At 36.1% G+C, this 19,102-nt stretch overlaps 2 protein-coding genes across 8 annotated transcripts in view; both read left to right on the top strand.

Moving 5' to 3' along the window:
- The window catches only part of LOC133985167 (complement factor H-like), a 47,638-nt gene that overhangs the window by 10,735 nt on the left and 17,801 nt on the right, over nucleotides 1-19,102 (top strand). For 3 of the 7 annotated variants that reach the window (XM_062424755.1, XM_062424756.1, XM_062424754.1), the window contains exons 16-20: nucleotides 7,843-8,034; nucleotides 8,224-8,409; nucleotides 17,124-17,309; nucleotides 17,642-17,821; nucleotides 18,714-18,899. In XM_062424755.1, coding sequence (XP_062280739.1) covers nucleotides 7,843-8,034; nucleotides 8,224-8,409; nucleotides 17,124-17,309; nucleotides 17,642-17,821; nucleotides 18,714-18,899 — 930 coding nt within the window. Of the gene's footprint in view, nucleotides 1-7,842; nucleotides 8,035-8,223; nucleotides 8,410-8,858; nucleotides 9,045-10,631; nucleotides 10,812-11,349; nucleotides 11,685-17,123; nucleotides 17,310-17,641; nucleotides 17,822-18,370; nucleotides 18,445-18,713; nucleotides 18,900-19,102 lie in introns of those variants that run through there. The other 4 variants (XM_062424760.1, XM_062424757.1, XM_062424759.1 and 1 more) reach the window with 4 other exon arrangements.
- Nucleotides 3,257-7,465, top strand: LOC133985175 (complement factor H-like). The gene is made up of 5 exons (XM_062424771.1): nucleotides 3,257-3,809; nucleotides 4,114-4,293; nucleotides 5,929-6,034; nucleotides 6,201-6,277; nucleotides 6,948-7,465. Exons 1-5 carry the CDS (start codon nucleotides 3,740-3,742, stop codon nucleotides 7,061-7,063), a joined length of 549 nt encoding a protein of 182 aa, XP_062280755.1. The 5' UTR covers nucleotides 3,257-3,739; the 3' UTR covers nucleotides 7,064-7,465.

Raw genomic sequence — 19,102 nt, 5'->3', positions numbered from 1 at the left:
GATATTTGTTGTTGAGTCAGAATTAGAGGATAAATAAGATGCATCATGCCGTGGGCGGAACGGGACGCACACAAGAAAGACAATCAGTTTTCTGTCGCTCATTTGCATGTCACGTCTTCTTTTTATAATATCACTGTGTGGGTCAATTAACCTTGTTGCAGTGTGCACCTCCGTTCTAGTTTGTGAACTAGCAGGCTGCTGGTGAAAAGATCTCACAGTCAGAAGTAGGAGATGGGGAGAGGAGCAACAAACAATATTTAAGTTCACTATTGGCACAAATCAGAGCCAAAGAAACAACTAAACAAGTTTTCATCATGTCCCGAAAGCCCTCATTCTCCACTACACACTATGGTCTTAAGTCTTTAAAAATGAACCGGGCTATTGAAGCCATTATTACCTTAGCTCTAGCCGAGTTGTAGCTAAGTTTTGGCTGGAACAAAGTCTTGTATGTCTGTCTTTGTGCTAGTGGAGCTAGCATCCTCATCGCCTGTTTCCCCATGCTGTCTCACCAAGTGAGTGTTGAGATTTGTTGTACTACCGGTGTACTTTAGAGCGATTTTACACTCTTTGCATATACATGTATATACTTTAAGCTCGACGGTGCGTCGTGAATAGTGTTGGTGTCGGACATTTTTATCTTTCCCTCACAAATACAGCTCTACCTGACGTGACTGTGACGAGTATCACGAGACTTTTATGGGAGAAAGAGAGAGACGCAGACAGGGAGTAAACGGAGCTTTCAGCAGCACATCAGGAACAAACCGATTCATAACTTTGTAATCGGGCCATCGGCCGGTTCATGCTACGTATAAACCGATTTAGGGGTCTGTGTACCGATGCACTCGCATCGTTTAAATCAAAACCGATTTACCGATCAAATCGGTTATTTGTTACACCCCTAGTATTTATGGTTGTTATTTCTTTCTTTCTTTCTATCTATCTATCTATCTATCTATCTATCTATCTATCTATCTATCTATCTATCTATCTATCTATCTATCTATCTATCTATCTATCTATCTATCTATCTATCTATCTATATGGGGGGGACTGAAGTGACATTCATTACAAGATGATTAGTTAAAGCATTTCAAAATGATAAAGTTTTTAAAGTTTTATGTTGGGCTTTTTTCCCTTTATTTACATAGTAAGAGTTGCAGACAGAAAACAGGGGGAGAGAGAGAGAGAGAGAGAGAGAGAGAGAGAGAGAGAGAGAGAGAGAGAGAGAGAGAGAGAGAGAGAGAGAGAGAGAGAGAGAGAGAGAGAGAGAGAGATTTGAACAATGCAATTATGTGGCATGTGCTCTAACCACTCAACCACCAGGGCACTTGTTTTACATTTCTTGACTATTTTCATATATTTCATTATACACATTCTCTTAAAAAGTAGTGTTAAAATCTCATCTCGTCTGATTCTGGGGAACCCAGTATCATGTATCATCTCATCTCGTGAGCTGAGTGTATCATCACACCCCTAATTAGGATAAAAAGTTTTATTAGGGGAAATAATACATTTTGAGAGTTTAAGAAAATTATAATAAGGACACTGACACAAGTGATGTTCATACAATAATTGTGGTTTGAATTTAGGGCATGGAAATACTATGCAAAGGTGTTTGCTGGTGCAGAGTTTTGTACAAAATTTTGGAAACTATAAAACAATGGTTTTATAGTTTGTTAATTTTTATTTGATCTGAAATTATGGTGGTACAAAGCTTTGTCACAACTGCAGAAAATCAAAGATAGTGTAATGCCTGCAAAGATTCAGGACAAAGTTTCAAACGTGGTTTCATGCTTTCAAAAGTAGGTTTTGTCTTTGCAGAAAAATACTCTGTTGTCTCGCACCATAGTGTGGCCAGCTGGATATGTAACATGGCCAGGACCCACCATCAAATCCTAACAAAACAACAAATATGCCTTTATTTCCACTTTAATATTCAGAAACAGAATAAAATAGAAATAATCTGCTTTTGGCATTTTTTTATTTTAGTCATTTAGGTTTTTGTCATGTGGGAATGTGGGAATGTTGGGTCTCTTTAAAATTAAAACCTGAAGAGTATGGTTTAGAACCTGCTCTATGTGTAAAGTGCCTTGAGATAACTTTGTTGTGATTTGGTACTATACAAATAAAGATTGATTGATTGATTGATTGATTGATCGATTGATTGATTGAGTCCAAATCAGGCGGGGAATTCCGGTCCTCTGAAATGATGCCAACGCGGAAGTAACTTAAAACTGCATTCTATCAAAAGGCCACCAGGGGGAGAGAATTCACCAACTTCTCACTTGATTTCTAACCTCAGTAAATGTTTTCAAAATGTGTTTATGGTCTCAATCGTTAGTTTAAAGCCTTTTTCAATGCAGTATGATGTTCATTTGTGAAATTTTGGCCTCCCTGATTTTATATTTGACGATAAAGCAGGGTATGCATTAGGGCGTGGCTACGTCGTGATTGAACAGGTTGATTGGTTCACAGGTTCAGGAGGGCGCTTCTTGCCCCTCCTGATGCCCATATAAGTAGAATCCGTGTTTTTTTTTTACCCGGCATGCACCGGAAATGTTCAAGATGGCGCTGCCCATATCCGAAACTATTTGCCTCCAAGCAGCCATCCACAAACCAATGGGTGACGTCACGGATGTTACGTCCATTTTATATACAGTCTATGGTCCAAATAAACAGCATGCTCGCTCATTATCATCAGTACCATTACTCTAACTGCTACACTGACTCACTGATTTTTACAATGGACTTTGTACTGTAGTATCAGTACTAGTGATACAATTACACAATGCTCTGTGTTTGTCTGAACTGTAGACTTTTATTTACCTTTATTTTAATTTATTTTAATTATTAACCTTTATTTCACCTCGAAAGACCATTGAGGAGGAGTCCTCATTTTCAAAGGTGACATTTACAGCAACACAACAAAACACAGAACAATATCAGGTAAAGCAATCAAAAGAAAGAAAGAAAAGAACATATTAGGAAAAATAAAACAATGAATAAATACAGTTAAACAGTCAAGATAGGGTGAAGTTAATAACAGTTACAATCAAATAAAACAAGGTCTGAGATAAGACTTTTGAACAGCTGTATTGATGGTAAAAATTGTGTAAGGTGCATTATAAGAGAAAGACATTTTTCCCATTTCAGTTCTGACTAATGGAATATAGAGCAACCACCAATTCTGTGAGCGAGTATCAATATTGTATATATAGTATAATATAACTTAACTGTCTTAATTGTAATAAGATGTATTGTTTTTACATAAGTTGCAATAGGGCCATTCAGTCAGGTCAAATTAAGTTACTGTATGTCAAATCAGTAAAGCAGTATGTCTTCTTTCAGACAGAATCAGACAGGAATATATGAGAAATTCAAGACAAAAGTGCTTTTTCAGGAGGTTTATTGTTTTTTTATCTTCTTGTTGAAAAGGAGAAATCCATGCAGTGTTTTATGAATTAATTTGATAGGATATCAAAGAAATATATTATGCCAAGTCTTCTCGAACTTTGAGTATTGCTTTTGTGAACATTGTGAGTTGTGTGTATTGCGATTCGTCATGTTGTATTCATACACAACCTTGCGTAATCCCACTGGGCAGTCCATGTTGTGACCCTCAGTGCTCCCTGATGACTGCAGCTGGGAACAAACACACAGGAATTCTGCCCAGTAAAGTGTGTGTCAAAGTCTTTAGCCTCAGTTAGACTCGTTTGTCACCGCGCAGCTGCTCGTCAATATGCGAGTGTCTTTAATTCTTCTGTTTCTCCAAGTGTGGGGGAATGTTGAAGTGTCTTTATCACAGAATGGTAAGACAGACTTTTTTTTAATACTTGACTCTTATGATTTAGCTTTGTAAGAGTGAATTTAAAGACTTCCACTTAAACTGTGTGTTTTGAGTTTTGGTATTGCATAATTAGAGAAAGGTTGGTGTTGTTAGTATGTGACGGCTGGTTTATGTATCGTATAGCCTAAAATTTGTGTTGTTACCCAGTCACATACCTAAAGCTGTACCTGTTCACATTCTGATATGATTCTCATAACTAGCTACTAACTCTGTGTGACATACAATTGTCCAATTTCCTCATCTTTAACTATGTTGCTGTTTGTTAGCATGTTCAAGGCTCCCAGAAGTTCCTCATGGCTACATATCAGAGGAGACCAGAAAAGATCAGTATGGAGAGCAAAATGTGATACATTTCACATGTGAAACCGGATATATATCAGGTCCAACCATTAGATATATGTGCACGAACACAGGTTGGATTGCTATCCATAAGGGAAAGTGCTTCTGTGAGTTAAACGGCTTTCTGTACTACATTTTTTATTTTGTTAACACTTGGATGTCTACAGTAATCAAATAACAACAAATGTGAATCTTTTATATTATCGTTTATATTATATAATTCTTTATATTATATACTGCTATATTGGTTGAAATAGTTTTTTCATAACCACTGTAGACTTATATTAGGGAGAAATTTGCAAATAGCAATGATGTAGCACAGAATTGTATTATTACAGCTCGTCCTCACAAGAAAAGCGACAGTATAGGTCTAAAATTCAGGCTGGCAAACAACGTCAATATAAGATAAGTTGATAGGATCATTTTCACCTTGTTAGGAGGAGGCAGGTTGGGTGGATGGCTTGATAGCTAATGACCTTTGCTGCAGGTGACCATTTTTCGCTTCTGTTTTTTTGTTTGTTTGTTTGTTTTTGGGTCAGTGGCTAGATAAATAGTTGACTATGCTGCAGGAGACGACTACTTGCTCCCTGAGTGTTTCCAACAGCAAGTTGGGACATTTTTTTAAATACTGTGGTGTTTACTGTTGCCATGAGAATGGAGGCTGTGTAACTTTAACACCGTGAACACACTGAAAAGCAGTGAAAAGCATCCTGCAGAGAGCTGCCATGCAATCTGTGCCGGCTTCACTTTGCTGCACTTCGTCACAGATGGTGGCGGCAAAGTTCAGCCATGAACTTACTGTGGCTGTTTCTGCACAATCCATTTTGTGCGACAACGTGTTGTACAATTATAAAGATGCAGAGAAAAAGAAGTCTGTATGCACAGAGCTCACCAGTCTGCTTAGTGTGACTGATGAGTTTTGAACTGAGATGTTATAACTGCATGTGGGTCAATATTTGGATATTTTTTGTGCACTAGCTTGCTTTTCTGCTTCAAGTTCAATAGCCACTTTGTACAGAAGTGATGAAATAGACTATTCATTTCTAGCACATAGGTGACATCATGATCACTCCCAGGTCTGGAGGGAGGGATGCACCCACAGACGATGCACCCCTCAAATAAACCAGAACAACAGCAAGAGCTGTGTGTTTCTCTCCATGGCGAAAATAATGTCTTATCAAGGATCTAGACTATTTATATGAATCCCTTTCCCACTGAAAATAAAGTTAATTGGGATGACATCTCTTTGGCAACCTATCTTACTTCAGATATGTCAACAGTGTTTTTTTGGTTCACATCGGTAGTTAATTACTGCGGTGCACAGAATGACAGAAATAAAAAAAAACGCCACTTTTCGCCACTCTTCAGTGTGTTCGCAGCATAAAGAAGTAAAAACTACTACTACTCACCAAGTGGGTTTTGCGCCAAACCAAATCAGACCTTGACCACAGTGCTGTTGCACCACAAAATGATTTTACAGTGATTTGTAACGGTTTTGGAAAGTTAGAGTGCATTGCTACGGCCACTAGATGGCATAACTATTGGTCATTTTTGCCAGCTTAAATTTTAGACCTATACTTTTGTTTTTATGAGGATATGTTGGTTTTTACCAAAAGAGTAGAACAAAAATAATACTACGGCCAGTTTGCTGGCACTTTCAAATACAATTCAGCAAGGTTTTTGAGGTTTTAAATTACCTCACTTAGGAATTGTTTGATTGATGAAAAAACTTTTTTTTCCAGTAAAGCCATGTGAACTCCCTGATGACACTCCCAATGGGTATTATCAAATTACCCGTGGTGAAGACTTTGTTTTTGGAACAACTATCAAATATTTTTGTAATGAAGGGTAGGTGCATCTAGAATGATTCATATAAATTAGTTTAATAATAATTCTTGAATGGCGTATAATTGAGAAAAATGAAAGAGACATTGACCTGGCACATGTTGATTGTGTTATATGTCGAACATTTTTCATCTCCAAATGAGAAGCTTTATTGTAGTGTTCATTACAGGTATCAAATGATGAGTAAGGAGACCACCAGGACTTGTTATCTGGACAGCTGGAGCAACCATGTGCCAATATGTGATCGTAAGTTTTAGTAACAACAAAACAGCAAGTCAAAGTTCTTACAATTTTACATTCAACATATAATATGTAACTTTTCCTAATTAAAATGACTAAAAACAACTAGACCAATGTTACATATTTTGTTGAGTTTTGTACATTACCCAAATTGATTCCATCAATTTTCATACCCAGAGAGATCTGTAATTTCAATTTTGACCTTTTTTAATTTTAACAGTCCGTTTCTCTTGGTCGCCTGGCAATGGAGACATATTCCTTTTACACTTCATCAAAGAGTATATGCACATAAGATGATGATCAACTTACGTACGCGTGTCAGCATTGCGGTTGTCCACCATAATTGCGTCATAACCTTAACCTTAACCATCTACCAAAGAGTGCATGTACATAAAATAATGATCTTGTGCATCAGCATTGTGGTTGTCTGCCAGAAGCTGTCATAAATTGACTTTCTATCAAGTTTTAAGCCACATGTTAACAATAAACTTTTTAGGTATTTTTTAAACTTTTTAGGTTTTTAATTATCAATTGGATGAAGGATTTAAGTCATCAGAGAAACAAGCTGAGCAAATATTAGCAGCAACTCAGCTCACAGCTCCTCCGGATGTCCCGTGTCTGCTGAACAGTGCCAGAGAAGCACCCATTTTTAATGTGAATCTACTTTTTTTTCCAGTGTTTTTACCAGTTTTAATGACGAGTCCTTTTGTTTTTGAGAGGAGGAGACCTCTACAGAAAATTCAGCTTCTGAACAAAGAAGGAATCCTAACTGGGAGAAGCAGACCGCAATGACAGCAATGGTGGTTATTTAACAATGAAGACAACAACTCCCATGATCCCACGCTACTTCACAACATCATAAAAGTCCAGCTTTTGTTATTGTTTTGATTGAGAGACACCTAGCAGGAGAAATTACATATTGTATCTTTAAAGCTGCACCGTAATGTTTTGGTGTTTTGTTTGTTATTGGATTGTAAATGTGAATGTGCAGAATGTGCAAATGTTTGCAATGTGTAAAATTAGCAAGAGAGAAAACTCTACTGTACAAACCATCTCTACAAGAGACTGTGTTAGAAAATCATTGGGTTTCTTTGTCTTTTTTTCCGTTTCTGGGTCAATTTTGGATGAATTCAGCGACTATAGTGTTGCATATTGTTCCCAATTGCTATGATAAAGTAACTGTGTGCAACTGTGGTTCACTCCTCTCACTGGCTTCTTCTTCTTCCCCACAGCAACAGCAGCCAAGGCTCATGGGTACTGTAGTATTTAGACAGCTTGAACATGTCAAAATGAGAGATATTTCTTAGGAACAAAGCTGAAACAATTAAAACTGGTGGTCATAACAAAAACTTCTATTGTTGGTCTTACATAGTATTACAACTAGTTATTTCTATGTGGAAAAATACCTCCAAAACCAGTGGGACCTACCACTTTGTGACTCAATGGGGAGGCTATGTTCTCTGCTGCAACTTGAGATTTTAGCTGAAAAAATAAGTTTATTTATACATAAAAGTGTTTCCTTCCTCAGCTTTTTTTTTCAGTGACCTGACTGACTGTTTGTGTTTATTCAGCTTTGAGCTGTGCCCCCCCGCCAGCAGATGAATGGATCACAATGAAAGGTTTACCAGATAATGAAGACCACATACTTCCTGATCGTTTTCTCACATTCAGCTGTGATGCTCCTGGGAAATATCTGAATGGTAGTTCTAAGCTGATATGTGGCACAGATGGACAGTGGGATAAACCATTGCCCACTTGTGAAGGTAAACATTTTTAGATTAAAAAAAATAATACTGTAAACAATATGTTTATGATACTTTTTAAATGTAGAGCATTTTATGATACCCTTTAATGACTGCATACATAAGGATACCCCTGTAGGATTTTAACCCCTGTCAATTAAACCTTACAAAGTGTTTCATTTCACATGTTCACTGTTTTATTCTTTTCAGACATTGCTTGCAAAGTTGATGAGCTGCACTCTCATCTCCACGTAGTTGATCTACCAGAAAACAAAACAATTAAGCTTGGAAATAAAATACGTTTTTTCTGTGACGATCAATATGGCCTGGACGGGCCTCAAGAAATTCAATGTTCAGGCCATGAGAAGTGGAGTGGCACCTTTCCAACTTGTTCTGGTATGTTTATTTTCAACGAGGTAAAATATACAAAGAAAAGCAGTTGATCATTATGATCTTCAAATTTTGTGATTCAATGAGAGACATTGATGATTTCATTTCATTTGACTTCCTATTTGTATGCATCCATCTTAAGGACAATTTAAATATTAATGTGATAGATTAATTATTGTAAATATACTTTTTTCACATGCCCATAATATAACCTTAAGAATCTGTATACCAATAAGTGATGATGAAAACATTAAGATTGTAACTTTAGTAATAGTTCAGTAATGAATATTCTCATCTATGCTGAATCTTACATTTGGGCACTTTCATTTAGTAGAACATATACATACATATTCGTACAGAGGTAAGGAAAACCCAAAATGTCAGATCTTAAGTCATGTATGCTGCTGTTTATATAAACCTATGGACCTATTAACACATTTTCTTCCTTAAAACAGAAAAATGCAGAATCACAGATGTACAGCGCAACACACAGCTCGAGAGACATGAAGTAGGTCAACAACTAGGGAAAGGAGACAAGTTAAGGTTTTATTGCCGCTTACGTGGACACCATCTCAGAGGGAATGAAGAGGTTGAATGTTTAGCAAACGGACAGTGGAGTCACCCTTTCCCAACATGTGGAGGTAAATAAATCTTTCTCTTATACTCTACTTCTTCCTTATCTGAAGAAACTATGGTCAAAGGTCCATGACCTAACTTTCAGATGTTTCTCTCAGAGGGCTTACTTTTGCTCTATTTACCCTGCATTTTAAAGGATGCTGAAACTGCAAAGGCAGTGGAGCAATTTGTTTATATTGTGAAGCAATTCATGCTGAAACTGTTATTTCAGGATGTGGTGGACTGTAAAATCACATCAAATTTAACCCTGCTTTTTATTTATGAGAAGCTTGTCAGTTTGATGCATATTATCTTTTTGTTGCTATTTTGTTCTTCTTGGAATATAACTGTCGTTCTTAGTTTTTCATGTTTAATATAAATATTTTAGGGCACATTTTACTAGGTATTAACATGTAATCTGGGTATGTTATAAGAATAGGCAAAAATGCATGTGATTGTAGATAAAAATGCATGTAAAACACACAATTGAATCAACCAGACCACATTTCAGCTGTTGTCTCTTCCTGCTGTCTCGAGCTGCCGAGCTAAAATGTTCCTCTGCAAAGGAAAAATAAGTAGAGCCCATGCAGCAATATCACTCTTGGAGACTCTTAAGGGACCGCTATGACATACAATGCAAGGGTCACATGAGCAACGTGGGTAGCCAAGGCAGTGCTAGTGGTAAAAAGCCTCTCCATCTGCACTGATGCTGCCATGCTGACATTAGAGTGCTGGCAGAATTTAACTGAATGTTTTTACTCTGACAGCAAAAACACATATATATATATATATATATATATATATATATATATATATATATATATATATATATATATATATATATATATATATATATATATATTAATATATTCCAGGGGGAAAATGCTGTAAAAAACTTGTTGGGGAGAAGAGAGAGGCCCCACTGGGTGAATCATTTGTCTGGCACCTGGGCTTCAGAGAAATGTCATTCTGTTATGTGAATGTATGGTTTGAGTGACAATAAACTTGAACTTAAGTGGTGTTAGCCTAGTCAAGATTGCTTAAAATAATTTTTGGAATGCCTACGGCTTTCTCCATTTGTCCAGGAACCTTGCCTAGCAGGTCATACTGGTCCACTCTTGCATTGCTTCCCTTGACTTACGACATACCATGTACTGTATGTTGACAAGTATGAACGTCTTCCCCTGGGATCTCAATTTGTATATTTAGATCCAAGATGGAAAGGCCCATGATCAGATATCTTTTTCGGATAATGTAGCCAGATTAAAAGCATGTTAATACCAGGATGTAAATGTGGTCATATGGGTAACTAGTGTATATATATATATACATGACTGTATACACTGTATAGATATAAAGACTTTTGACAAAAATAATTCAATTTTACTTATATTGCACCAAATCACAACAAAGGTTCAAAGGCACTTTTCACATAGAGAAGGTCTGGACCGTATTCTTTAATGTAATTACAAAGCTTTTCTGGGAATTACTCATTTGTTTTTTTCATTTAATTCACAAATACAGATCACAGTCAAAGATCTGTCAATTTAGAGACAATGTCATAATTTCACCTCAATAATGTATAAACTTTGTTGTCACCCACATTTTTTTAGAACCTTTGGGTTGCGGACGGCCACCTTTCATTGCAGATTCAGACACTATAACCTCTTCTAAAAGTGGCTACGACCATGAGGAGAGGGTTCAATACAGGTGTCAGAACTACTACATCATGAAGGGCGGGCCTTACAAAACCTGCTTCAACGGTGAATGGATTGGAGAGATGAGATGTCTCAGTAAGTCATGATTCCCTTTATATTGTTAATATTCCATTTCTCCCAATTACTTTGCATTTTCACTAAAACTTATTGAAAATACCGAAATGTGTAAGGTCCTGTGCTGAAATATGTCCATGAGATAATACAATCTGTTAAAAATGTGATTTACACATCATATTTAAAATTCAAATTCATTACTTCAGGGTCAAATGAGGTCAGAACCACTCTTATTTTGTATGTAATCATTTATTTTTAACTTATTTAATTTACATTGTTTTTGTCTTTTAATTTGTTTTTATTCCTTTTCTTTATGCTGTCACTTATTCTGTCTTATTATCAGCTTGTCAATCAACTAACTGTAAAGCACTTCGAACTACACTAGCCTGTATGAAAGGTGCTATATAAATAAAGTTTGATTGATTGATTGATTAATATGATACTGATTATGTACTAAATGTATTTTTTTTACCCACGACTGGTATTAATCATATATGGAGTATGTTGTACAGTCAGTCATCACATGAATGTAATACTATTCATCTGTTATCTATTACAGAACCCTGCACTGTGGATACAGCACTCATGAACAGACATAATATCGACTTCCTATACATAGATCGAAAGAAGCTGTATTCAGAACATGATGATTCAATGTCGTTCAAGTGTAAGGGAAGAACAACACATGACGGCAGAGTGGGAATGCGTCAGACATGTAATGATGGTGTGTTGCACCTGCCAACTTGCCATTAAGCGTTTTAGCCTGCTGGAAATGATGAGCATGAACTGGCTAGAAAAGCATGTAAAAGATAATCAGAGTTAAGTTGTGCACTAATCCACTGTCTGTACTTCAGTGTTGTGTTTGGCAATTTTAATAAAAACATTTACATTATGTTCACTCTGTCTGTTTTCTGCCTCTAAAATCAAACGCATGTGTATTTATTACCAGAATAAAGCCTTTGTTGCCCCTTCTTGATTCTTTAATGTTATGAGACAGAAAGTCTGATGTGCTTTTGTGGGGGAAATGGTTCTCATACAATAATTTAAATATTAATGCATAGTCAGTTATAAATATATTTTGAAGCTATACTTAATGACAACAGCTCAGTGATTATCAACATAAAGAGCAAAGGTTTACATTGAATGTATCTGGAAAAAAATCGCCTTAATGTTCTCCATCAATGTCAGTTTTATTTGATTTTCCAACATTTTCTCCTGACAATAAAAACATTATTAACATGTTTCTGGTTATGTTAAGATTGTGGTCTTGCTTGGATTAAATATTTTTGTTATTGTCAATGAATCCTATGAAAAGACACATAAAAGAACAATTGATCAGTCCATCTCACAATACTTTCTGACTTAACAACTGCATTCTTAAATCCTAAGTCTAATAATAGTTTAAAATGTGCATCAGTCTATCAATTTGGAGCCATTAGGACCATTTTCCTAACCTGAGATGCTTGAAATTGATGCTTGTGTGGGCATAATGATCCATGGTAGAAAGTACATTTACTCAAGAACTGTATTTAAAGGATAAAGCTGGCATTATGAAGCACGTTTCTTGTCAGCAAAGCCCATGAAAATACCAAAAACCAACAATGCCTTAGTCTATCCCTCAATCATTTTTGAACCTCGAAAGCCCATTTGTTCTCTCTTAAGATGTAAAAATGGGTCACAAGTATGGACCATGGTGCTGCATGTGTATCAAACATTATTTTAACTAGAGTCAATTGTGTATTTTAAGGGCTATTTTCATCTTGAGAAGGATAGCGTATAAGGGCTAGACTCAAAATACAGTGCCCATAATGACCATTATGAAGGAATATCCCGGTGCAACATTGAGGCTCACTGGTGTGTTTTTAATCATTTGTAACAATGGAGACAACAATCATGGATTTTGTTGACACTTAAAAAAAAATATTGCACATTGCAAAACAATAATTAACTACAACTACAACATTTCCCAAACCATAAAAACATGTTTTAGTTGCATAAACCTAACATCGCGTTATTTTCAAATACCTAAATGTATTAAGTTTTCTGGCTGAGAACAAATTCCTTTACAGTATTGATAGGATACTGAAAATGTATAGAGGGTAAATACAGTAAACTGAGTGTGCCACTTGCCATGTTGTGTTTATACAATCTTGTGCAATCCCACTGGGCAGTCCATGTTGTGACACTCAATATTCCCTAAGGACGTGAGCTGGGGAGAAACACTCAGGAATACTGCTTAGAAAACAGCATTTGTCACAGGAGCATGCATTTGTCTTTAATCTTTCTGCTCCTCAATCTGTGGGGGAATGTGGAAGTTTCTTTATCAGAGAATGGTAAGTAGCACTCTTTGATTATCTCAGGAGTTACGATTTAGCTTTGAGATACAAACAGGTTTAACCAAGAGGAAGAATTAGTGCAAATATGTGGGGCACCAGAACTTAGGGTTAGGGTTAGGGTTTGGGTAGATGAATAGATGAAGTGATGAAAAAATAAAAGATTTTTTGCAACATTGAATGGCTCCAAAAATGTATCTTCTTAAGAAATATTTAAATTATTCATGTATAGAAGATTGGGTTATCATAATGGATTATATTATTATAAAATTCCAATGTGTTTACATGTATATCCATGACCCTTAAATAATGTAAAGGTTTACCATTATTGTTGTGATGTCTTTTTTATTTGCTTGGAGATTTTGTCATAAGTGCATCCCACCATTTCAACATAAAAATGTGTTTAACTACTCATATGTAAATCATCTGTGTACCTCATATAAGAAGGTGGAGCGTATGGAAATAAAGTTATACCTAATGGGGATCATTGGAAAATTGTGCAGATACTCAGTCAGTGTTGTGGATGTTGTTTGATTGTATAGTCATGTCCAGCTCCCTCCCACCTTTTTTTTCATGTTGCCATGTTTTTTGTCTCTTAGCATGTTCGAAGCTCCCAGATGTTCCCCATTCACATGTGTCAGAAGCGACCAAAAAGCCTGAGTACCAAAACAGTGATGTGATTCATTTCACTTGTGATCCTGGTTATAAGTCAATTGAAACCTCCATATATATTTGTACAAGTGGAGGCTGGCTGGCAGTGCGACAGGAAACATGCTACTGTGAGTTAAATAACTTTGATGACCACTATTGCTGCAATTCGGATGTAAAAGATTCTACATGATCTCATCTTAGTGGATCCATATACTCAAATAAGCCTATCATCAAGGGTCCTATTAAAAGAGGGCATTTATTAACCACTGCATCCACAGAAACACTGCACCCCCGGCAGCTACTAAACTGCATCTCATTGTGCAATTATGTATTGTATGATCACAACAAAGCTGAACCTTGAACATTACACTAATAACATTATATTAAAGCTTTGTTATCATGCATATATTATGGGATCAATTTTACGGTTCAGAGAGAAATACCTCTTGAATCAAACCACCAACCCAAAGCACTCAAACGCTATCTAAAGTCATACTGTGTAACTGTATAGTATCAGGTCTGCTTTACTGTGGCTTGGAAAGGATAAAACAGAGTCAGTTATTGTCTCCATCCTTCTTGTAAGTAATCAGATGGGCAAACTATGAACATGGAATCTTTTTGGGTTCTTGGAGAACTAATTATTCACAATGCTATACTGTGTTTATAAGATTTTCATTACATATCTGAATGATGAAACAATATGCCCATTTTTTTCTTCTTCTCTTATGTTGCCATGTTGTTTGTTAGCATGTTCGGAGCTCCCGAATGTTCCTCATGCCAACATTTCAGGAGAGACCGAAAAAGCTGACTACCAAGAAGGAGACGTGGTACATTTCACTTGCGACCCCGGTTATTTATCAGGTCCCACCATCAAATATGTATGTACAAGCAGAGGCTGGCTGGCAGTCCATCAGGGAGCATGCTACTGTAAGTTAAATGGGTTTCTTTGTACCCTTTCACCAATGACTGAGTGACTATTCCAATTCTAGGTATATTGGATGATGTGGCTCCAAATTAAAGGGGACCTATACATTTTGTGATCATCTTTTACTGTCATGATGGCGAATATCAATCATTATTTATCAGTCTTTATTTATAAAGTGCAAAATCACAACAAATATATCTATGTTAGACACGGTCAAAGTTCTAAAACTTATGTAAACACGGTTCATGCAAGATAGCCTGGCTTGATCTCTTTGTTTGCAGTGTTTTTTTACCCTACCAACATGATGATCCTGGCTCAGCACAGATGTCCATGAACGTCAGTCTGTCCCGTAATTACAATATATTTCAGTAGAGCCCCAGAATAAAAATTCAATTCTGGAAATTTGCGGGTCCTCTTTACCATGAGGCTACACAAAGTCAAATAAACAAGAGAGAGATAGTAAATGCATATCTTGTTGTGCCTTCTTAATAGCACTGTAATGTTTTTTGACTATCATCCCTTATACACAGACAAAATAAAATCTTAATCTGTGCTGGTAAAAATCTTAATAAACTATGAAATACTGTAAATGTGTAAATGTTAAGTTGCGGAGGAGATTTACACATTGATTGTTAAATAGTCCATGTTTGAAAGGAGCTTCAGAGATCAGGAATTTGTTTTAACTCACTGTACAAAAGTACAGTAGTTTGACTGATTAGTGGCACAAACGTAGTTGTAAACAATGAATTGTTAATAGGTGAAAATGATCATTTCAATATGCATGCTAATATTAAAAAGTTAAATGAAAGTTTAGTAATTGTAGGTGTAGTTTTTTTAGAACTATGCCTATTATTTAGGAGACAAAGATTAAGCATTGTGACCTCATGTGTGGTAAATCTAAAGGCTCTTTTCTTTGTTGAAAACATACTTTGTAAAAGATTTTACTGATGAAATAGGTGTATTTATACATCAAAACATTGCCTCATTCAGCTTTTTTATTCCTTCAGTGGCCTGACTGACTGTTTGGGTTTACTTCCAGCTTCGAGCTGTAGCCCCCCGCCTGCAGATGAAGGGATAACAGTGAACGGTTTGCCAGAAATCGGTGATCCCATCCTTCCTAATCACATTCTCACATTCAGCTGTGAGGCCGCTGGGAAATTTCTGGAGGGCAGTTCAGTACTGACATGTGGTGAAGATGGACAGTGGGATAATCCATTACCTGTTTGCAGTGGTAAAAAATCTGTGTGACAGTGTACAAAATATCCATCTTAGAAGCTTTTTTATTTTTAATAGTAGGAGTAATTTAATTTTTGAAGCAGATTTAAGAAACATACAGTACATTGCTGTTCAGTTAAGTCGAATTAAACATGTAATTATTGAGTTTTAGCAACTTGGAGGACTGCAGAGTCGAGCTGTGAACACAACACTCACATATTATCACTTTATAAGTTAATATGGGAAACTTTTTAGGAAAAGGTTTCACATTCAGCAAACACAGATCAACCACAGCAATCATTTGGAGTCACGTTTCTGGCCATCTGGCAAGTAAAAGTCCAATATTCACTCTCTTTTAGCTCTGATTTGGTCTCCACCAACTCATAAGATGTTTAAGCTGCTAAATGCTTTACTATGTTCACCAGCTGATCACTGACTTTCTCTGTCTGTTGTTTGGTGCTGGACAAGTATTGCACAGTGGGATTTTAGAGTTTTAATGTTGAGAACAGCTGCCCACTGCCATCAAAAACGACACTATGAGAGCAGTGAGAGTGATTCAAAACAGTAAAGTTGCAAAATCAAAACAGTGAGCTAAAAGATAATATACTACTACTACCATAGTAGTATACTCCTGGAGAGCTACGACCCAGCATGTTTCAGGTATCTACCCACTCTAAATACCTGATTCTAAATGTTAACTCGTTTTCAAGCCTTTGACGAGCTTCAGATGCTTCACAATGAGTTCAGAATTAGTGTTAGAGTAGATACCTAAAACATACAGAGCAGTAGCTCTCCAGGAGTAGGGGTGGTGACCACTACTACAAAGCACTGTTGAGCAGAGCGAGGGGAATAGCAGAACCATGGGATACTTCTCTGAGGGCATATCATTACAATCCCTTTATCATGTTTTCCATTGTTAATGTAAAAATATTAATTGTAGCGTATTTAATTACAACAAGCATCTAGATTGAAACTTAAATTTGTAGTGTGTCCCCATCTACTCTTACTGTATCAATGTATAATGGAAATAAGTGATATATTTATGCACATTTCCATACAGAGGTACATTTACGTACATTTAAACATAAATATACATTGTCATTAGGTTAATGAAACTCAGAAAGTCAGATCTTAATTGCAATATGCTATGTCTATAAAAAAAATTAATTAAACAGTTGGGTTCTTGTTTGTTTGTGTTTGTTAAAACAGAGAAATGCAGAATCACAGATGTACATCGCAACACACGGCTCGAGAGACATGAAGTAGGTCAACAACTAGGGAAAGGAGACAAGTTAAGGTTTTATTGCCCCTTACGTGGACACCATCTCAGAGGGAATGAAGAGGTTGAATGTTTAGCAAACGGGCAGTGGAGTCACCCTTTCCCAACATGTGGAGGTAAATAAATCCTTCTCTTATCCCCTCGTTCCTTATCTGAGGAAATAAAGGTGGTCCATAATCTGACTTTCAGATGTCTTACATGATGTTTAAACTGTTATTTCAGTATATGGTGGGCTGTAAAGCCAAAGTTAACCCAGTATTTAATTTGTGAGAAACATGTCAATTTAATGCATGTTATTTTGATAAGGAAAATTCATGCAGGACTGCAATAAGATTAGGAAACATAATTCTGCTGAGATTACTGGACCCTTAATAATAGCATATTATAATGAGAAAATGTTATTGCACCTCAATAATATTTTAACTTGTTATCACACACATTTTTTTAGAACCTTTGGGTTGCGGACGGCCATCTTTCATTGAAGATGCAGACACCACAACCTCTTATAAAAGTGTCTACGACCATGGGGAAAGGGTTGAATACAGGTGTCAGAACTACTACGTCATGAAGGACGGGCCTTACAAAACCTGCTTCAACGGTGAATGGATTGGAGAGATGAGATGTCTCAGTAAGTCATGATTCCCTTTATATTGTTAATATTCCATTTTTCCCAATTACTTTGCATTTTCACTAAAACGTATTGAAAATATCGAAATGTGTAAGGTCCTGTGCTGAAATATGTCCATGTGATAATAAAATCTGTTAAAAATGTGATTTACACATCATATTTAAAATTCAAATTCATTACTTCAGATAATATTTAGGGTCAAATGAGGTCAGAACCACTCTTTTTTTGTATGTAATCATTTATTTTTAACTTATTTAATTTACATTGTTTTTGTCTTTTAATTTGTTTTTTATTCCTTTTCTTTATGCTGTCACTTCTTCTGTCTTATTATCAGCTTGTCAATCAACTAACTGTAAAGCACTTTGAACTACACTAGCCTGTATGAAAGGTGCTATATAAATAAAGTTTGATTGATTGATTGATTAATATGATACTGATTATGTACTAAATGTATTTTTTTACCCACGACTGGTATTAATCATACATGGAGTATGTTGTACAGTCAGTCATCACATGAATGTAATACTATTCATCTGTTATCTCTTACAGAACCCTGCACTGCACATATCATTACAATCCCTTTATCATGTTTTCCATTGTTAATGTAAAAATATTAATTGTAGCGTATTTAATTACAACAAGCATCTAGATTGAAACTTAAATTTGTAGTGTGCCCCCATCTACTCTTACTGTATCGATGTATAATGGAAATAAGTGATATATTTATGCACATTTCCATACAGAGGTACATTTACGTACATTTAAACATAAATATACATTGTCATTAGGTTAATGAAACTCAGAAAGTCAGATCTTAATTCCAATATGCTATGTCTATAAAAAAAATTAATTAAACATTTGGGTTCTTGTTTGTTTGTGTTTGTCAAAACAGAGGGATGCAGAATCACATATGTACATCGCAACACACGGCTCGAGAGACATGAAGTAGGTCAACAACTAGGGAAAGGAGACAAGTTAAGGTTTTATTGCCCCATACGTGGACACTATCTCAGAGGGAATGCAGAGGTTGAATGTTTAGCAAACGGGCAGTGGAGTCACCCTTTCTCAACATGTGGAGGTAAATAAATCCTTCTCTTATCCCTCGTTCCTTATCTGAGGAAATAAAGGTGGTCCATAATCTGACTTTCAGATGTCTTACATGATGTTTAAACTGTTATTTCAGTATATGGTGGGCTGTAAAGCCAAAGTTAACCCAGTATTTAATTTGTGAGAAACATGTCAATTTAATGCATGTTATTTTGATAAGGAAAATGCATGCAG

The sequence above is a fragment of the Scomber scombrus genome, chromosome 8, assembly GCF_963691925.1.
Source record: "Scomber scombrus chromosome 8, fScoSco1.1, whole genome shotgun sequence".
Lineage (NCBI taxonomy): Eukaryota > Metazoa > Chordata > Actinopteri > Scombriformes > Scombridae > Scomber > Scomber scombrus.
Note: the sequence above shows the minus strand (reverse complement) of the source record. Positions and strands in the feature narration are given on the sequence as shown.

Bases quoted from the DNA above. Each gene is read 5' to 3' on its own strand.
- LOC133985175 (XM_062424771.1), top strand. From the start codon at position 3,740: ATGCGAGTGTCTTTAATTCTTCTGTTTCTCCAAGTGTGGGGGAATGTT. The intron at 3,810-4,113 runs GTAAGACAGACT...GCTGTTTGTTAG, and splicing joins AGTGTCTTTATCACAGAATG to CATGTTCAAGGCTCCCAGAA. The intron at 6,278-6,947 runs GTAAGTTTTAGT...TTTTTTTTCCAG, and splicing joins CCATGTGCCAATATGTGATC to TGTTTTTACCAGTTTTAATG.